At 43.9% G+C, this 18280-nt stretch overlaps 1 protein-coding gene across 4 annotated transcripts; it reads right to left on the reverse strand.

Moving 5' to 3' along the window:
* Window positions 1–11647: 11647 nt before the first annotated feature.
* LOC100384304 (uncharacterized) lies at window positions 11648–18073 on the reverse strand. Of its 4 annotated transcripts, none has more exons than XR_002748255.2 (11): window positions 17777–18073; window positions 16357–16509; window positions 15940–16149; window positions 15748–15843; window positions 15540–15654; window positions 14954–15034; window positions 14677–14865; window positions 13212–13377; window positions 12945–13000; window positions 12151–12381; window positions 11648–11957 (listed from the first exon to the last, which is right to left on the reverse strand). XR_002748255.2 is itself a non-coding variant. In XM_023300040.2 (11 exons), exons 2-10 carry the CDS (start codon window positions 16482–16484, stop codon window positions 12185–12187), a joined length of 1341 nt encoding a protein of 446 aa, XP_023155808.1. In that variant the 5' UTR covers window positions 16485–16509; window positions 17777–18073; the 3' UTR covers window positions 11648–11957; window positions 12151–12184. The 4 variants fall into 4 exon arrangements, 2 of the variants coding, with proteins under 2 accessions (XP_023155808.1, NP_001170333.1); XM_023300040.2 differs by having other exon boundaries at window positions 13109–13377; XR_004849239.1 differs by lacking the exon at window positions 12945–13000 and having other exon boundaries at window positions 13109–13377.
* Window positions 18074–18280: the final 207 nt, after the last annotated feature.

Here is an 18280-nt window from a genome sequence, read left to right on the forward strand (position 1 = left end):
CTCATGTTGGAGTCCCATTCCCGACATACGTGTGCATCGCCGCCCTTCTTCTTGTAGTATCTCTTCTTCTCCTTCTTCTTTCCCCTCTTGTCGTCGCCCCTGTCACTATCACTAGACATAGGACATTTATCGATAAAATGACCGAGCTTACCACACTTGTAGCACGCCCTCTTGGAACGGGGCTTGTAATATTTCCCCTTCCTTTGCTTGAGGATTTGGCGAAAGCTCTTGATGATGAGCGTCATTTCCTCGTTGTCAAGCTTGGAGGCGTCGATTGGAATCCTACTTGGTGTAGATTCCTTCTTTTCTTCTTCCATTGCCTTGAATGCGGCGGGTTGCACCTCAGGTGTGGAGGTGTCGCCTTGCTCCAAGTTGATGATTTGTTTGGAGCCTTTGATCATAAATTCAAAGCTCACAAACTTTCCTATAACTTCCTCGGGAGACATTAACTTATATCGAGGATCACCATGAATTAATTGAACTTGAGTGGGATTACGAAAAACAAGTGATCTAAGAATAACCTTGACTATTTCATGGTCATCCCACTTGGTGCTCCCGAGGTTGCGCACTTGGTTCACCATGGTCTTGAGCCGGTTGTACATCGCTTGTGGCTCCTCTCCTTGGTTGAGGACAAATCGACCGAGCTCCCCCTCGATCGTTTCCCGCTTAGTGATCTTGGTCACCTTGTCCTCTTCGTGCGCGGTCTTGAGCATGTCCCAAATCTCTTTGGCACTCTTCAACCCTTGCACCTTATTATACTCCTCTCGACATAGAGAGGCGAGGAGTATAGTAGTTGCTTGGGAATCAAAGTGCTTGATTTGGTCGACCTCATCCGAATCATAGCCTTCGTCCCCCGGCGATGGTACCTGCGCTCCAAACTCAACAATATCACATATGCTAGCGTGGAGTGAGGTTAGGTGATGCCTCATTTTATCACTCCACATGCAATAATCTTCACCATAAAAAATGGGTGGTTTGCCTAATGGGACGGAAAGTAAAGTAGTGCATCTAGAAATACGGGGATAACGAAGTGGCATCTTACTATACTTCTTGCGCTCATGGTGCTTAGAAGTGATGGACGGCGCGTCGGAGCCGGAGGTGGATGGCGACGAAGAATCGGTCTCGTAGTAGACCACCTTCTTCATCTTCTTTTTCTTGTCGCCGCTCCGATGCGACTTGACATGTGAAGGGGATCCCTTCATCTTGTTGCCGGACTCCCCCGATGGAGCCTCCCCGTGGCTTATAGTCTTGCCACCGCCGGTCACGATCTCCTTCTTGGCGTGATCTTCCGACATCACTTCGAGCGGTTAGGCTCTAATGAAGTACCGGGCTCTGATACCAATTGAAAGTCACCTAGAGGGGGGTGAATAGGCGGAAACTGAAATTTACAACACAACTATAAGCCAGGGTTAGCGTTAGAAATAAATGCAAGTCCAAAAGAGAGGGCGAAAACAAATCAACCAAGAAATAGAACGGATGAAACGGTGATTTGTTTTATCGAGGTTCGGTTCTTGAGAACCTAGTCCCTGTTGAGATGGTCACAAAGACCGAGTCTCTTTCAACCCTTTTCCTCTCTCAAACGGTCACTTAGACCTAGTGAGCTTTCTCCTTAATTAAATGGGTCACTTAGACCCCACAAGGACCACCACATAATTGGTGTCTCTTGCTTTGATTACAAGTAGCTTGGGAACAAGAATACAGGAAGACGAAAGCGATCCAAAAACAAAAGCTCAAAGAACACCGGTAAAACTCTCTCTTTAGTCACTATTTGTTTGGAGTGGAGATGGGACTTGGAGAGGCTTTGATTCTCTTGAATTGTGTCTTGTATTGATTGCACTAGCTCTTGTATTGAATGAGAAGTCTGAAAAACTTGGATGCTTGGAGTGGTGGTGGTTGGGGGTATTTATAGCCCCAACCACCAAACCAACCGTTGGGGAGGCTGCCTGTCGATGGGTGCACCGGACAGTTCGGTGCGCCACCGGACACTGTCCGGTGCGCCAGCCACGTCACCCAACCGTTAGGTTCTAACGGTTTTGACCGTTGGAGCTCTGACTTCTTGGGGCACCGGACAAACACTGTTCACTGTCCGGTGTTCCTTTTGCGCCTGCTCTGACTTCTGCCGCGAACTGTAGCTCTGTCAGGACACTGTGCAGTCGACCGTTGCGCTGGTAGTCATTGCTTCGCTTGGTGCACCAGACAGTCCAGTGAATTACAGTGGAGTGCGCCTGGAGAAACCCGAAGCTGAGGAGTTCAGATTGTACGGTCCCTGGTGCACCGGACACTGTTCGGTGGTGCACCACCGGACAGCCTTCGGTTTCTTTTGCTCCTTTCTTTTTGAACCCTAACTTGATCTTTTTATTGGTTTGTGTTGAACCTTTAGCACTTGTAGAATGTATATTCTAGAGCAAACTAGTTAGTCCAATTATTTGTGTTGGGCAATTCAACCACCAAAATCATTTAGGAAAAGGTTTGACCCTATTTCCCTTTCAGGGATCTTCGTTTTTCTTGTAGGAGGAGAACATCCTTTTCTCCCCAGTCATATGGTTTGTGCATCCGCTATCAATTATCCAGCTTGAGCCCCCAGATGCATAAACCTGCAAAACAATTTAGGCCTTGTGCTTAGGTACCCAAACAGTCTTGGGTCCTTTGATGTTAGAAACAAGCACCTTGGGCACCCAAACACAAGTCTTTGATCCCTTGTGTTTGGCCCTAATATATTTGGCAACTACTTTGCCTGATTTGTTAGTCAGCACATAAGAAGCATCAAAAGTCTTAAATAAAATAATAGGCTCATTTGATGCAGTAGGAAATTTCTTTTTAGACAATTTAACATGAGTAGAATGCCTAGAGCTAGAAGCCTCATTCTTATACAAAAAAGCATGATGCGAAACAGAATGAGATTTCTTGGCATGAATTCTCCTAATCTTGTGCTCAGGATAACTAGCAGGATATAAAATGTAACCCTCGTTATCCTGAACCATGGGAGCCTTGCCCTTAACAAAGTTAGACAATTTCTTAGGGGCATTAATTTTGACATTGCTTCCCTGTTGGAAACCAATGCCATCCTTAATGACAGGGCGTCTCCCACTATAGAGCATGCTTCTAGCAAATTTAAATTTTTCATTTTCAATTTCATGCTCATTGATTTTAGCAGTTAGTTGAGCTATGTGATCATTTTGTTGTTTAATTAAAGCAAGGTGATCATGGATAGCATCAACATTAACATCTCTATATATAGTACAAATAGTGACATGATCAACAGTAGATGTAGAGGGTTTGCAAGCATTTAATTCATCAATCTTAGCATGTAAAATAACATTCTCATTTCTAAGATTGGAAATGGCATCATTGCAAACATTTAAATCTTTAGCTTTAGAAATTAATTTATCATTCTCAAGTCTAAGGCTAGAAATTGATTCATTCAATTTATCAATCTTAGCAATTAAACTAGCATTTTCATTTTTAAGACTGACAAATGAATCATTACAAGCATTTAACTTGTCAACCTTATTAATTAAACTAGCATTCTCATTTCTAAGGTTAGAAATAGTGTCATGGCAAATGCTAAGCTCATTAGTCAAGTTTTCATTTTTCTCTACTTCCTGAGCATAAGCATTTTTTACTTTAACATGCTTTTTGTTTTCCTTAATAAGGAATTCCTCTTGGCTATCCAAGAGTTCATCCTTCTCATGAATAGCACCTATCAATTCATTCAATTTTTCTTTCTGTTGCATGTTAAGATTGACAAAAAGGGTAAGCAAATTATCCTCATCTTCACTAGAGCTACCCTCATCACTAGATGTTGTATATTTAGTGGAGGCTCTAGATTTTACCTTCTTCCTTTTGCCGTCCTTTGCCATGAAGCACTTGTGGCCGACGTTGGGGAAGAGAAGGCCTTTGTTGACGGCGATGTTGGCGGCATCCTCTTCGGAGGAGTCAGTGGAGCTCCCGTCGGAGTCCCATTCCCGACACACGTGGGCATCGCCGCCCTTCTTCTTGTAGTACTTCTTCTTTTCCTTCCTCTTTCCCTTCTTGTCGTCGTCCCTGTCACTATCACTAGACATAGGACATTTAGCAATAAAATGACCAGGCTTACCACACTTGTAGCACACCCTTTTGGAACGGGGCTTTTAATCTTTCCCCTTCCTTTGCTTGAGGATTTGGCGAAAGCTCTTGATGATGAGTGTCATTTCCTCGTTGTCAAGCTTGGAGGCGTCGATGGGGAGCTTACTTGGTGCAGACTCTTCTTTCTTCTCCTCTGTCGCTTTGAATGCAACGGGTTGCACCTCGGGTGTGGAGGTGTCGCCTTGCTCCAAGTTGATGATTTGTTTGGAGCCTTTGATCATCAATTCAAAGCTCACAAACTTGCCTATAACTTCCTCGGGAGACATTAGCTTATATCTAGGATCACCACGTATTAATTGAACTTGAGTAGGATTGCAAAAGACAAGTGATCTTAGAATAACCTTGACCATTTCATGGTCATCCCATTTGGTGTTCCCGAGATTGCGCACTTGATTCACCAAGGTCTTGAGCCGGTTGTACATAGCTTGTGGATCCTCTCCTTGGTTGAGGACGAATCGACCGAGCTCCCCCTCGATCGTATCTCTTTTGGTGATCTTGGTCACCTCGTCCCCTTCATGCGCCGTCTTGAGGACGTCCCAAATCTCCTTGGCGCTCTTCAACCCTTGCACTTTGTTATACTCCTCTCGACATAGAGAGGCGAGGAGTATAGTAGTCGCTTGGGAGTTGAAATGCTAGATTTGGGCGACCTCGTCCGAGTCATAGCCTTCAACCCCTCGCGATGGTACCTACGCTCCAAATTCAACAATGTCCCATACTCCCATATGCTTGCGTGGAGTGAGGTTAGGTGATGCCTCATTTTATCACTCCACATACAATAGTCTTCATCATAAAAAACCGGTGGTTTGCCTAATGGAACGGAAAGTAGAGGAGCGCGCTTAGAGATACAGGGATATTGAAGGGGCATCTTACTATACTTATTGCACTCATGGCGCTTAGAAGTGACGGATAGTGCATCGGAGCTGGATGTAGATGGCGACGAAGCGTCAGTCTCATAGTATACCATCTTTTTCATCTTCTTTTTCTTGTCACCACTCTGATGCGACTTGTGAGGAGGTGATCCCTCCTTGAGCTTGTTGCCGGACTCCCTCGATGGAGCCTTCCCGTGGCTTGTGGACTTCTCGCCGGTCATGATCTCCTTCTTGGCGTGATCTCCCGACATCACTTCGAGTGGTTAGACTCTAATAAAATAGCGGACTCTGATACCAATTGAAAGTCGCCTAGAGGGGGTGAATAGACGGGATCTGAAAATTATAAACTTAAAGCACAACTACAAGCTGGGTTAGCGTTAGAATTAAAATTGAGTCCGAGAGAGAGGCAACCAAGAAATAAAGCGGATGACACGGTGATTTGTTTTATCGAGGTTCGGTTCTTGAGAACCTAGTCCCCATTGAGGTGGTCACAAAGACTGGGTCTCTTTCAACCCTTTCCCTCTCTTAAACGATCACCTAGACCGAGTGAGCTTTCTCCTTAATCAAACGGGTCACTTAGACCCCGCAAGGACCACTACAAACTTAGTGTCTCTTGCTTTGATTACAAGTCACTTAGAGAACAAGAATGAGGAAGAAGAAAGCGATCCAAGAACAAGAGCTCAAAGAACACGAGTAAAACACTCTCTCTAGTTACTAGGAGTTTGGAGTGAATTTAGGACTTGGAGAGGCTTTGATTCTTTTGAATTGTGTCTTGTATTGATTGCACTAGCTCTTGTATTGAATGAGATATCTAAAAAACTTGGATACTTGGAGTGGTGGTGGTTGGGGGGTATTTATAGCCCTCAACCACCACATAGCCGTTGGGGAGGCTGTCTGTCGATGGGCGCACCGGACAGTCCGGTGCGCCAGCCATGTCACCCAACCGTTAGGGTTCTGAAGATTCTGACCATTGGAGCGCTGACTTCATATAGCACCGGATAGTCCGGTGCTGCACCGGACAGGTGTTGTTCACTGTTCGGTGCTCCTCTGACACCTGCTTTGACTTCTACACGCACTGTTCACGCTTTTGCAGACGACCGTTGCACTGGATAGTCGTTGCTCCGCTGGCACACTGGACAGTCTGATGGCACACCAGACAGTCCAGTGAATTATAGCGGAGTGCGCCCTGAGAAACCCGAAGGTGGCGAGTTCGAAGTGTACGGCCCCTGGTGCACCGAAAATTGCAAATAAGTTACCAGGACCAATAAATATTCTATTAAAGATAATATGAAGTCCTTATGTGAAAATGATAAAGTGAAGTATTGATTATATTGAAACTTGGATAACTATGGTGATTTTACATGTAACTCACATAATAAGTGGAAGTGAAATGAAAGAATCCCTGACACATTATGGAATTTATGGTCCAAACATTTTTAGAATTCAATGTGTACATATGTTACCCCTTCGTCAAATTTCATGATTTTTTAGGCTATTTGTGTATTATTATTTTCTTTCTGTAGAAAATCATTAAAATACAATTAAATCCATAAAATATTATAATGTCGACCGAAAATGGCAAATAAGTTACCAAAACTAATAAACATCATATAAAAAGATAACCTCAAATCCTCATGTGAAAATGATAAAGTGAAGTATTGATTATGTTAAAATTTGGATAGTTAAGGTGATATCACATGTAATTCACGTAACAAGCGAAAGTGAATTGAAAGAAACACTGGCAATCTTTAGATTTTATGGCCCAAACATTTTTGAGGATGCTATATGGGCATATATTGCTCCTCTGTCAAATTTCATGATTTTTTGAGACTATTTGTGTATTATTATAATTTTTTCTACAGAAAATTATCAAAATGTATTTAAATTCATAAAACATTCCACTATCGAACGAAAATTGCAAATAGGTTACCAGGATCAATAAACATTATATAAGAACATAACTTAAAGTCTCCATATGAAAATGATAAAGTGAAGTATTGATTATGTTGAAACTTGGATATTTAGGGCGATTCCACATGTAACTATCCGAATATCTGAAATCTGGTAAGATATCTGGGTAGATGTCCAGATATCCGAAATATAAAATCCGGACAGTTATCCGAGAAGATATCCTGATATCCGAAATTCGACGGATATCTGTCATCTCATATCCGTATCTGATATCCGAACTGTACTATCCGAATTCGAATCCGAAATCCAAAAATTCTGCGGATATCCGAAAAAAACTATCCAGACGAATAATTAGCCTCTTCGGATGGTCGGATGCTCGGATAATATCCGTACCGTTTACACCCATACTGGAGATAATAGTTAGTGTCTAAAATTAGATGGAGACATCCAAACACCCTATCTAATAGTTCAACTATTAGATATTTTTAGTAAATTAGTTAATAGTTAGCTAGCATACCCTCTAACTATAACATCTCTACTAACTATTAAGAGAGGAGTGTAGACTGCCCCCGCCTCCCTACCCCGCCCGCCCGCCCGCGAACGCCAGGATTTTCGCATCGCGCCTCCGTCTCCCAGGATTGTTGCACCTCCGCCATTTTCGCCGCCGGAGGGATGCCATGCCCCGGAAGGACGGGAGCGCGCCAGAGAGGCTGTTCCCCTGGAGGCTGAGGTCGCGCAGCGCCGCGAGCGAGGGGAGCGATGGCGGGAGCGTCCCCGCCAGGCCGGCGTTCTTGAGGTCGAGGTTGTCGACGCAGCCCTCTTGCCCCAGCTCGGATCCGCCTGGGCGCGCCACGACACCGTCCTCGCCGGCCCTGCCGGCACAGTGCTCGTCCTCACCGAGCTCGCCGCGCTATCCTACACCCCCTCCGGATCCGCCAAGTGGATGAAGCATCCACTCTCTCTGTTGTCCAAGCCGCGGAGCCCCATACTGGCCTCCGACGTCGTCTTCGCACTCTGCGACGTCAGCACGCCGTGGCACAGCCAGTGGAAGCTCTTCTCCTGCCCGCTTGCCATGCTCATGAGGGGCTTGACGCCCATGGAGCGAGCGGCGTGGGGAGACGTCTTCGAGGTACTCAAGCGTCCCCGGCTCCTAGCTGGTGCTGGCGGCCGCCGGGTCCTTATGATCGGCGGGCTCAGGTCCTCCTTCGCCATGGACGCACGTGCTCCACGGTCTTAATACTTCGCCTAGATCTGGCCACCATGCAGTGGGAGGAAGCTGGGCGCATGCCGCCCAATATGTACCGCTGCTTCACTGGCCTATGCGAGGCTGCCTCGTAGGGAGGTGTCATACCGGCCGCTGCTGCCGGGGGTAACAATAAGGTCAAAGTTTTCGGAGGCGATGGGAAGGTGTGGTTCGCAGGTAAGCGAGTGCGCGGGAAGCTTGCAATGTGGGAGGAAGATGAGATGGGGAGCAGTGGCAAGTGGGACTGGGTGGATGGTCTTCCTGGCTATGGTGATGTAGAGAGTTTATTTTAGTACAAATAGCAACCGTATGTCCTACCTGATCTAAACCGCAACACTAATTTTATTATGTGATGTTTTCCACTTATTATGTGATGTTTTCCACTATGCGAGGTTGTTGGTATAGAATTTATTTTGTATATTTGATCAAATAATTTGTGTGTCGTTGCAGCATATGGCCATTGTACAGGCTCTTTGCCTCGTGTGTTGCGACAGTCGTGATGGCTACTGCGCAAGTCACCAAACATGATGGCACGGTTTTTCGTTGTACCGGTAAACACTAATGACTAACCCAATGACTTAGATTACTTGATTTGTTTTGTGTGCTTTGTGCTAAAGGTGTTTCTTAATTCTAGCATGGCAGACAGGAAGTGGATGTGGAGTTGAAGAAGGAAGTTGATGTATGGGGTATGATGTTGTTTGTGTGAAGTTTTCGATAGTGAGTATATTGGTAGTTTCTTGTCTTTTTTGCTTTCTATATATGACATCTTTGCCATTTTAAATTTTCATGGATGACTGGTAAAATTTCATATGCGTTCATGTCCTTATCTGATTGTGTCAGCTCTCTTAATCATGCAAATTCTAAAATGATCATATCATATAACTTTGGTTCCTTTCAAATAATTTAATTTATGAAACAACTATGTTTGTAAATGGATATATTGATTCCGTAGCAACGCACGGACATATATCTAGTAATAAAAGAAGAGGAGAAAGTTTCCAACACAACAGATGAAAAACTGTGGCGCATTCGGTGGATATAGATAGATTTGTTGCCTCTCCATGCATATAGTATCAGCATGCAATAAAATCGATCGAAAGCAATATATAGATTAGCATGGCATCATGATTCACGAGCGAGACTTGGATGACAAGGATGATGAGTATTGATTAGCACGCGCGTAAGTTGATGGATGGTGGAGATAACCTTATTTAATATATATACACTGTACAACTAAAAGGGACGGATGGCTACAAATTAACGGATCATCACTGATCGAGTCCTATATAATGAACGGGACAATAATGAAGATAGTGCGTACGTTGACATATACTTATTTACGACGTTTTCATTCAAAAACAGTCCAAATAGAAAATGGGATCTTTTCATCTGTATATATAAATTTTTTTTGTTGCGCATGTGCAGGAATGAAGGCATGATACACTCGGCATCCAGGTGCACGAGGGGATGGATGAGATGTTGGCTTGGAACTACAACAAGAACGGTATCTTCCTCGATGATAAAAAAAAATCAAGGCATGGTTTCGGCGCGAGAGCGGCGTGGCGGGTTAGAATAAGGGGGTGTTTGGGATGGCTTCAGGTTCCAGCTCCAGTGTGGAGCTGTAGTTTATAATATCAATTTAAATAGTTTTAAAAATATTTTTAATCTAAATGATAAATAAAATAACTTATCTAAATGTCTTCTAAAGACTTACAGCTCTAGCTCCATGATTTTCTGGAGCATCTCATGACCTGCTCTACCAACTTCACCAAATTTTCTAGAGCCGGAGCTATCCCAAACAGGGCCTAAATATAGGCGCAGACGAAGCTGCCGGGATGTGCAATCAAACTTTGCCACCCCCGCACCGCACAGAATGGGCAGCGAAAAGCCTAAAATTAAACCCGACGAAGGCATGGGCGGTTTTGTCATCGAATGAGGAGGAATCGATGGCGCATATAGGCATGCGTGCAGACTGCAGTGGTGGGCAACGACAAAAAAAAATATATTAGCGTCGCTTTGTCTGTGATCAAACAGCTAGTACCACTTTACAAAAGCAAATTAAATACCTACACTAGTCGTATTATTAGTACGTATACATGCTAAATAAAAAAAAAAAGTACACTGTACTGCTGCACACACGCAACATCTCTCTGTCTGTATCTATCTATATATATAATCGATCAGATATTTAAGTGGTATGGTAACCTATCGGCTTGCTAGTTGGTGATCTTGCCGGCCTGCCCGCGGTCGACCTTGTTTCAGAAACGTGTTTCCGCAAGGCGACACGTCCTGTCTGGTTGCCCAACTTGGCCGGGCAGCTCGCGCTCTTGCAGATCACGGCTGCTCCGCGCTCGGCCTGCCTTCCGTCCGTCGTCCGTGCTGCTGGCTGGATCTGGATGTGGTTTGGCGTCCAAGGAAAAATGGAGCAGTCAGGTAGCAGCGGATCAATCAGGTGGACGACGGTCGACGGCGCACCGACCGGCCCGATGGGATCCTCCAAGATGCGACGGCCCGACGTACGGTGATCCTCCAAGATGCAGCCGGTTGGAGTTGGACGACCGACGGGCGGCGGATGAGGCGGACACCGTTGGTTGGTACTTGTACTGGGTTTGCCGCGACAGGACAGGCCGGCGACCACGAGGGAGGACACGCTACTCCGTACTGCACTTCCGTAGCCACACGCCAACGCCCGCCTTCACCTTCCCGCTCTTCTCGTATCCATGTCACCACCGCCTTCACCGTCGCCTGCATGTGCATCTGCCATATGCCGGCATGCCCCTACCTGCTGAGTTCGATACACGGTTGCTTTCAAAAAACACCTGGATATCTAACAAAACATGGGGTCGACCAACACTCTCTCTAGCCATTGGGCCATTCTCCCTTAGAATGGTTGGTTTGGTGACAAAAAAAAAATAGTCTCTCGAAGGGGATCCATGGAGAAGGAAATTTCTTGTTATTCTCTCATAGCCTTTAATTTTGTTGTCACCAAACTAGCCTTTAGTGGAGACACACTAGGTAACTTTCGTATGTCCCAAGTTTGTTTACTTGATTGTGGTCTCGTGGACCCATCAAACCTTGTGAACTGAATGTGAGCCCTTATGAACAAAATACAAGTTGATCAAGATCACATTAGAGAGCTTCACATGGCTCATGGCCCAACACGGTTTAGTTCGACCCAAGCATGTCCCGACCTATCCACTAGGCCTGTGCCGCTCGACCGAATCACCGTGTCGTAAATGGGCCTTAGATCGACATAGCAAGTTAGACCCGACACAGCCTTGTTTTTTCTCTCTAGTTTTATATGGTACTTGAATATATATAGTATAAAAGACAAACATGTGTATTCTGTTGGCTATGGGAGTCTGAATATATGTTTGAAGCCAACGATTATGGTTCAAACTTACACTTATGCACAGTTTTAATTTACTCTCCTCACGAAAACAGACTGAAAGAAGTAGCAAAGACAAGATTTAATGTTGTTTTCAAGCTAAGACCAGTAGACCACAACTGAAGACTGTTGGAACAAATATGGCAATCCTTACGACCGTTTGGACAATGGAAGATTAACGGTGAGCAGTACAATGAAATGTAAGAGTGCTGGGACATCACGCATCACAGAACTAGCTGCAAAGTTGACTGAAAGCTTAACTGAACCATTCCTAAAATACAATTCTACAGCTTGTACAAAATTTGCCTGTCACTACTAGCACCAGTCACGATTGAAAACACACAAAAAACCCATGTATGGCACCCCGGATGAAACCTAATCAATCAGGAGTTTGAGGTGTTGTAGACTGTCGTTGATTTATCTGCAACACAAAATCATGTCTTCTTTTAGGGGAATGCAAAATCATCATTCTAATAGTCGTAACATACAGTTGTAGCATGCGCAATCATTCACGAGAATCAAATTAACATTCAACACTACCAAATAGTAGTAAAAACTTGTACCAATAAGAACGCCCAAAAAAATACAGAACAACAGCACAAATAAACACTCACCTGGGGCATACAAAATTACAGGCTTGCAACTAAACTAACTCCTGTCACTTTTCTTCTTCTTTCTTTTATGTTTTGGTTTGATAGCATCTTTTAGACTCTTCGGCGATCCAATTTCATGGGACTCAGACTCTCCAGCAGCCACAGCACTTGATGTGTTCACCTCAGCATTAGATGATTCAGTCATTGGTTGGGCATCCTCACGGCTGCTGGCCTTGACCATAGTTGGTGGATCTACATCATGCGAAGCAAATAAGTGATTCCAGACTCAAGAGAGAACAAATCTTGGCAAAGTATTCCTCAAGAACGATTACATCAGGTTACACATGTCAAATCAAAATGACTGAAATCTGAAGGATTACTCTAGACTGGCAGGAGGCAGAATTATAGACATCAAAATTTAAAGGAACACAGATTTATGTAGTATTTCTACCAGCCCTAAAAAAATAAGTATAAAAGGGAATCACAATTTATAGACAACAGAATTTGAAGGGCAGGCATAGTGCAGTGGCGAGAGCTTGTTCGAAACAGCCTCTCCACATTTGTGGACGAAGGCTTGCCATGGTTTATCCCTTCTCCAGACCCACTTCATGTGGGAGCCTCTCCGGCACTAGGTCTGCCCTCCTAAAAACATGGCTATAAAGCAGAAACAGTGGAGAATGGCATGCCATATTTTAATCATCAATGAGCACCAAAAATGCCAACCAAAAAAATGACTGCAAGTACATCACAGAGGTGTTACTGAGAGTTAGCATGCAAGAAGAAAACCCATAACATGTAAACAATGTTAACAGTACCCGGCAAATCAGAAATTTTGAGGGATCTTAATGTAACTCCTTTAGAATATGGGTCCCTACATGGCAAAAAAAAAAGGACCAGTTGGCAAAAAAAACTTGTGTCGAGCAAATGTTTATGCTAAATATCTAGAAATTGGGAAACAAAACATCAGACCAATCACTACCAATTTGATGGGCCACCAATGAATGTGGATGTTTGTTTGTGTTTTGCAATTCGGTCCCTAGTCAAGGGTGAATTCCTTTTTATACTTTGCTGGTTCTCATCACCTTTGCTTATCTGCTGAACATCACTATGCATCTGCACAGATTGCTTTTCCAATTCACCATCACCTTTGCCGTCCATAGTTACATTAGTGACATTAATTTTCTGAGGAACCGAGGTTGGCAAACGTTTTACTTTCTTTAGGGCTTTCTCGGTGGTGTATGAGTCTACCTGAAACAGAATACAACCGTAAGATTCTTGATGAAAAACAAAGCCAACCATGGAAGGATATTAATAAACCCAATAGCTTCACATTCCATGAAAATTAAAAGGCATATGCAATATGCAACAATTTCGCTACTTAAAAAGCACAGTTAGTGATGGGGTCCTCTGTTCTACAACCTCACATCTCCCTTCTCTCACAAAATAGTCAACCACAACATGTGGGCTCGCCAGTACCAACTCACCCAACACAACCTACAGCCAGTTGAGCTCACCCTCCTCACCTAACTAATCAGATCCATCCAGTGCTTGAGGCCACGATGAGTGCCGAGATAATACTCCAGCAACCATAGTGATAGTGGCTTCCTGCCTCCACTTGTCATTATATAGCGCCTGGCTTGCCCTGAGAAGGCATGTGCCACTGCTGTCATCTGTCAATCCGAGATACATCTATTCTATCTCCCTTTAGACCTCTGCACCCTGCTTTCTTCCTTATTTTTTCATGTTATCTTTAAAACATGAACAACTTGAATGTCATATTTATATTAATTAAGCTCAAACGAGGCAGCAATATTTATTTCAATTCAGTGATTCAGTCTAGCTCTATTTAAGGATGAATCAAATGGCATGTTTATTCTAAAGCCCACAGAATCAATAGAAGAGCTAATAATTGCATATGATATTCATTGCTTTGAAAATTTGACCGTGTCGGAGGGGATTCAATAATACAGTGATGCATTCTATGTTTCTAGGTAGGCAAAGGAATTCAGTCCATGTGGCGTTCATCAGAGATCAGACTGATGTGACTTTGAGCATCTAGCTCTATGTTTCTAGATTCTACCATTCTCTATGCACTTTTCTTTTGTGGTTACACAGGCTCACCGGTCCTGCTAATGTAATGTAGAAGAATGCAGTGCCACTAACCAGTTAATCATAAAGTAATTTGTGTCCTTTTCTGGAGCGTCAACCTTCACATTAAATGCTTTGGTAGTTTGCTTCAATAAATTTTCATACGTATCTATATATAGTTGAGGAACTACTATTATGGAAAATATTTCTATAGTAGAGGTTAAATGTGCAAAACAATCTGCTTCAGATGCTTATGTAATATCGGTGAACATTTTCCAGCTAAGAAAACACGCAACAGAACCACTGTGTAGGTAGAGAAATAATTTCTTAATGAAAAGCCCAGTTGAATTTAATTATATTTCATTTTACATCATAAGCATGCTTTGATTTGAACTTTGTTGGGAACCATATCAACACATGGGCACCTCAGTTAGTCATCAATCTGAGGGGGTTACTTACTGCTTTCTTTATTTTGCTTGTTATATCAGCAGCCTTTACCGAAGCAATTCTTAAACACTGCATGATAACACTTGACATGACACCCTCTCCACCAGCTTTCTGAATGGCACAAACATCCCCATTTGAGTTAACTATAGCAGTCATCCTCCCTCCCATTACTGCTTCTTCCTTGTATGTGGGATCAAGAACCTACACAAAAAAGGCCAGTTACTCAGATGAGGATGATAATGCTTTGATGATAATCAAAAGCACTTCAATCTCAAATATTTGGACATACCACGATGTTACCTTCACCAAAATATGCAAATGTTACAGCTATGGGCATATGGTGTATCGTAAGAGGAAGTGGATCCCTAACCTGTAAAATACATCAAATCAAAACACAAGATAGTTGCAGTGGTTAACAAAGCAGGACAAAAGGCGAGCATTAGGCCCATACTGCAGTTTCACACTAAGAAAATTATGGGAGTCAGACGAATGTGCTCTTAAGGACATACTACCTCCGTCCCAAGAAGGATGCAATTCTAGGTCTGGTCAAAATCAATCTACCTTAAGTTTGACTAAATTTATAGAAAATAGTATCAACATGTATGACTTCAAATAAGTATACTGTAAATATATGTTTCATGGGCTCATGACAAATCTAATGGTACCTAGTTAGTACAATAAACATTAATTATTAACATATTTATATAAACTCGATCAAACTTGACATACTTTAGCGTAGCACTATTCTATAATTGCGTCCTTTTCAGGATGCAGGGAGTATAATTAATGAATCTAACGCTATAAGGGAGCATGACCTTTGAGGGATATATTGGCAAAAGCATAAACAATAGAGCACATTGGGAGTGTACGTCTACCTCAGGATCATGCACTGTAACTTGCTGACCATCGTCCCCACCAACCGTGCATTCAGGCCTCCGGAAAGTAGATAAAGCTGCCAATGCAGCGATATTAGCTGCATCAATGAGATTCCTATAAAGGCAATGGAAAAGCTTAGAACTTTAACATGCAAATGTTCACAAATTAATTACATCAGCAAACAATTTATAACTCTTTAGCCCATACCCTCCGTTATCCAAGATGTGAAGGTCCACACGCACAGACCAGACATGCTTCCCAGCAACAACACACAAGGACTCCATGTCAACAGCTCGACTCTCCCTGACAAAAAAAAATACAAACACACAGAAAATCCACATCATCAGCCTCCATGCTTAAACCCTTTCTGGTAAATTACAGAAAGAAGAATTAGGAGACCTGAGGCCACGGTCAATAACTCGGCCAAGCTCAATTGCTAATTCCCCAGGACGCCCAGGCTCAAAGGAGGGGTCGGCCATGGGTGAGAACTCGGTGAATATGGCCAGCGTCCCCTCATTCGGCCTGTCACGGTATGGCTGCACCAGCTGCACGGTCACGTAGCCCATCACGTGTGTCTCCCCGAGCTGCACCTCTGACGAGCCATCCTCCCTGAAACTCACAACGACAACACCAATAAGGATGCAAATCTACTCGCCAAATAAACACCCAAATTGCCACATGCAAGAGCAACGCAAAACAAAGCCACGACGGCAATGTGACAATGTGATGTGTTAGCAAAGGACGATGGTGGATCTTGACCTAGAGGTGCAGAAGCGAGCTCGGAATAGCCGAATAGGTAGGAGAAGGGGGATGTACCTGCCGAAGGTGATCTTGAGCTTGCGGAAGTCAAAGGAGTGGCGGCCGTCAACACGGAGGTCAGACTGGAGCGCACACTCAATGAAGTCGCGCTCGTTCACTGTGGGGCGCCACCGGAGGTGCTCCATGACCGGCAGGCGGACAGTGGCAGATCTAGAATTTTGCATGGGGTATGCCAGATTAAAATTTTCACATCCAAACCGGAAAAAAAAATTTAACAATTCGGTAACGCAACGTAAAAATTATGACGTAATACCAAACAGCATAATAAATCTTAGATTACAATACAAATAGTTCAAACAGCGTACTAATAGTTCGAAATATGCAAGAGTGAAGCTTAAAGACCATATAGAATAAAGAATTGCGTCTACCTTTTGGGCCTACGCTTTCTAGGGGGCGTTTGGTTACTTGTATGGGTGAGCCTGGCTCGTATCTAGTGAGCCTGGCTCAGACTGGACTGGCTGAGTGCATGCAGTATAGCGTGTTTGGTTGTGTGTATGTGGCCAGTCTGGTTCACAAGAGATGTTGTTTGGTTGCTTGCATGAGTACATGGTGCATGAGTTAAAAAAAATTAAAAAATCTATTAATAGACACTAATTATATGGTAAATTGCTTAATAGATACTAATTACATGTTAATATACACTAATTATATATTAATCTTAATCACGTAATTTTTTTATTTGAAATATATATAGTATGAGTGGTCTAGTTTCGTTCGCAAAAATGTCAGGAACGCGGATATGAAATCGGTTCGGTGATTAAATCTTTTAATTAGACGATATAATGAAAAAACCAATTAAAAACGTGTCTCGATATGCGTGCACGAGTAAAGAGCTGGCTGAGCGGAGCCTGGCCGCGCGCGTGCGGCCGCGCGATGCGTTTCTGCCGGGCCTGGCTCGCGGCGCTTTAAGTTCCGTGCTAGCCTGTCTCGTGCGATACAACGAACCAAACAAACACTACTTTTTGCATGTGTAGATGCAGCTGCACCACCGGAGAAGGCAACCAAACGCCCCCCTAATGACCATGATGAATCTACAAGCTACAATTAGAGCACATCTACATAATTACTATTAATCAACCAAGGTGCACCTACAAACTACATCAAAACTAGATCAGAGAAAGTTAGGGTTAGAAATTTTAGGGCCCGAAGAGATTGGAGAGGGAAATGTTCATAGTTGTCACCAATATTTTAAGATCGGTTGATCGTTTCTGACCGCCAGAGGGGCGATCAGCCGATCAGACCGATTAATGGGACGATCAGTCCGATTAATCGGGCTTTGAACCGAGCACCTACAAGCCACAACCCACAACCACAGTTACCTACTTACCTAGCAGGCCAGCAGAGCTAGAGATGAACGAGTACTGGGGAAGTGGGGACTGGGGAGAAGAGATGGAGGCATCGAGCCCGAGAGCTGTACCTGCAGCTACAGGGCGCCGCCGCGCCGGGGAAGGAGGAGGGGGGCGCGACCGCTGATCCTGTTGTCGAGTGCTGCAGTGCTAGGGCCTAGGTGCGGGGCGCCGCCGCGCCGGGGAAGGAGGGGAGTGATGCCGCTGATCCCGTCGCCGGTGGCGCGCCGCCGTCGCCGAGTGCTGGGCCTAGGGTTCCTCAGTTCGAAAGACTGCGGCGGCTGGGCACCCGTGTTAGCGTATAGGACAGTGGGCACTGGTTTTCAAAGGGGTTGTTTGAATCACTTCATTCGAAACGAGGTGTCCTCAAATTCGATTAAACGACCAAATTTTTTATATCAATAGTAACTAACTAATTATAAGAAATAAGATGATGATGAATCAACTCATTATATTTCATAAACCAAACGAAAAAATATGAGTATAAAAACGATAAACTAGCTCATTCATTAAATCAAATACTCTAACTGTGTTGGGCTGCTGAGCCAAAAAAGATTGGTGAAAAACAAATAGGA

The sequence above is a fragment of the Zea mays genome, chromosome 5, assembly GCF_902167145.1.
Source record: "Zea mays cultivar B73 chromosome 5, Zm-B73-REFERENCE-NAM-5.0, whole genome shotgun sequence".
Lineage (NCBI taxonomy): Eukaryota > Viridiplantae > Streptophyta > Magnoliopsida > Poales > Poaceae > Zea > Zea mays.

Coding starts and splice junctions, on each gene's coding strand:
- LOC100384304 (XM_023300040.2), bottom strand. CDS start 16,484: ATGGAGCACCTCCGGTGGCGCCCCACAGTGAACGAGCGCGACTTCATT. Junction 14,866..14,953: donor TTGGTGAAGGTAACATCGTG/GTATGTCCAAAT, acceptor TTTTTTGTGTAG/GTTCTTGATCCCACATACAA. Junction 13,001..13,108: donor ATTGGTGGCCCATCAAATTG/GTAGTGATTGGT, acceptor TTTGCCATGTAG/GGACCCATATTCTAAAGGAG.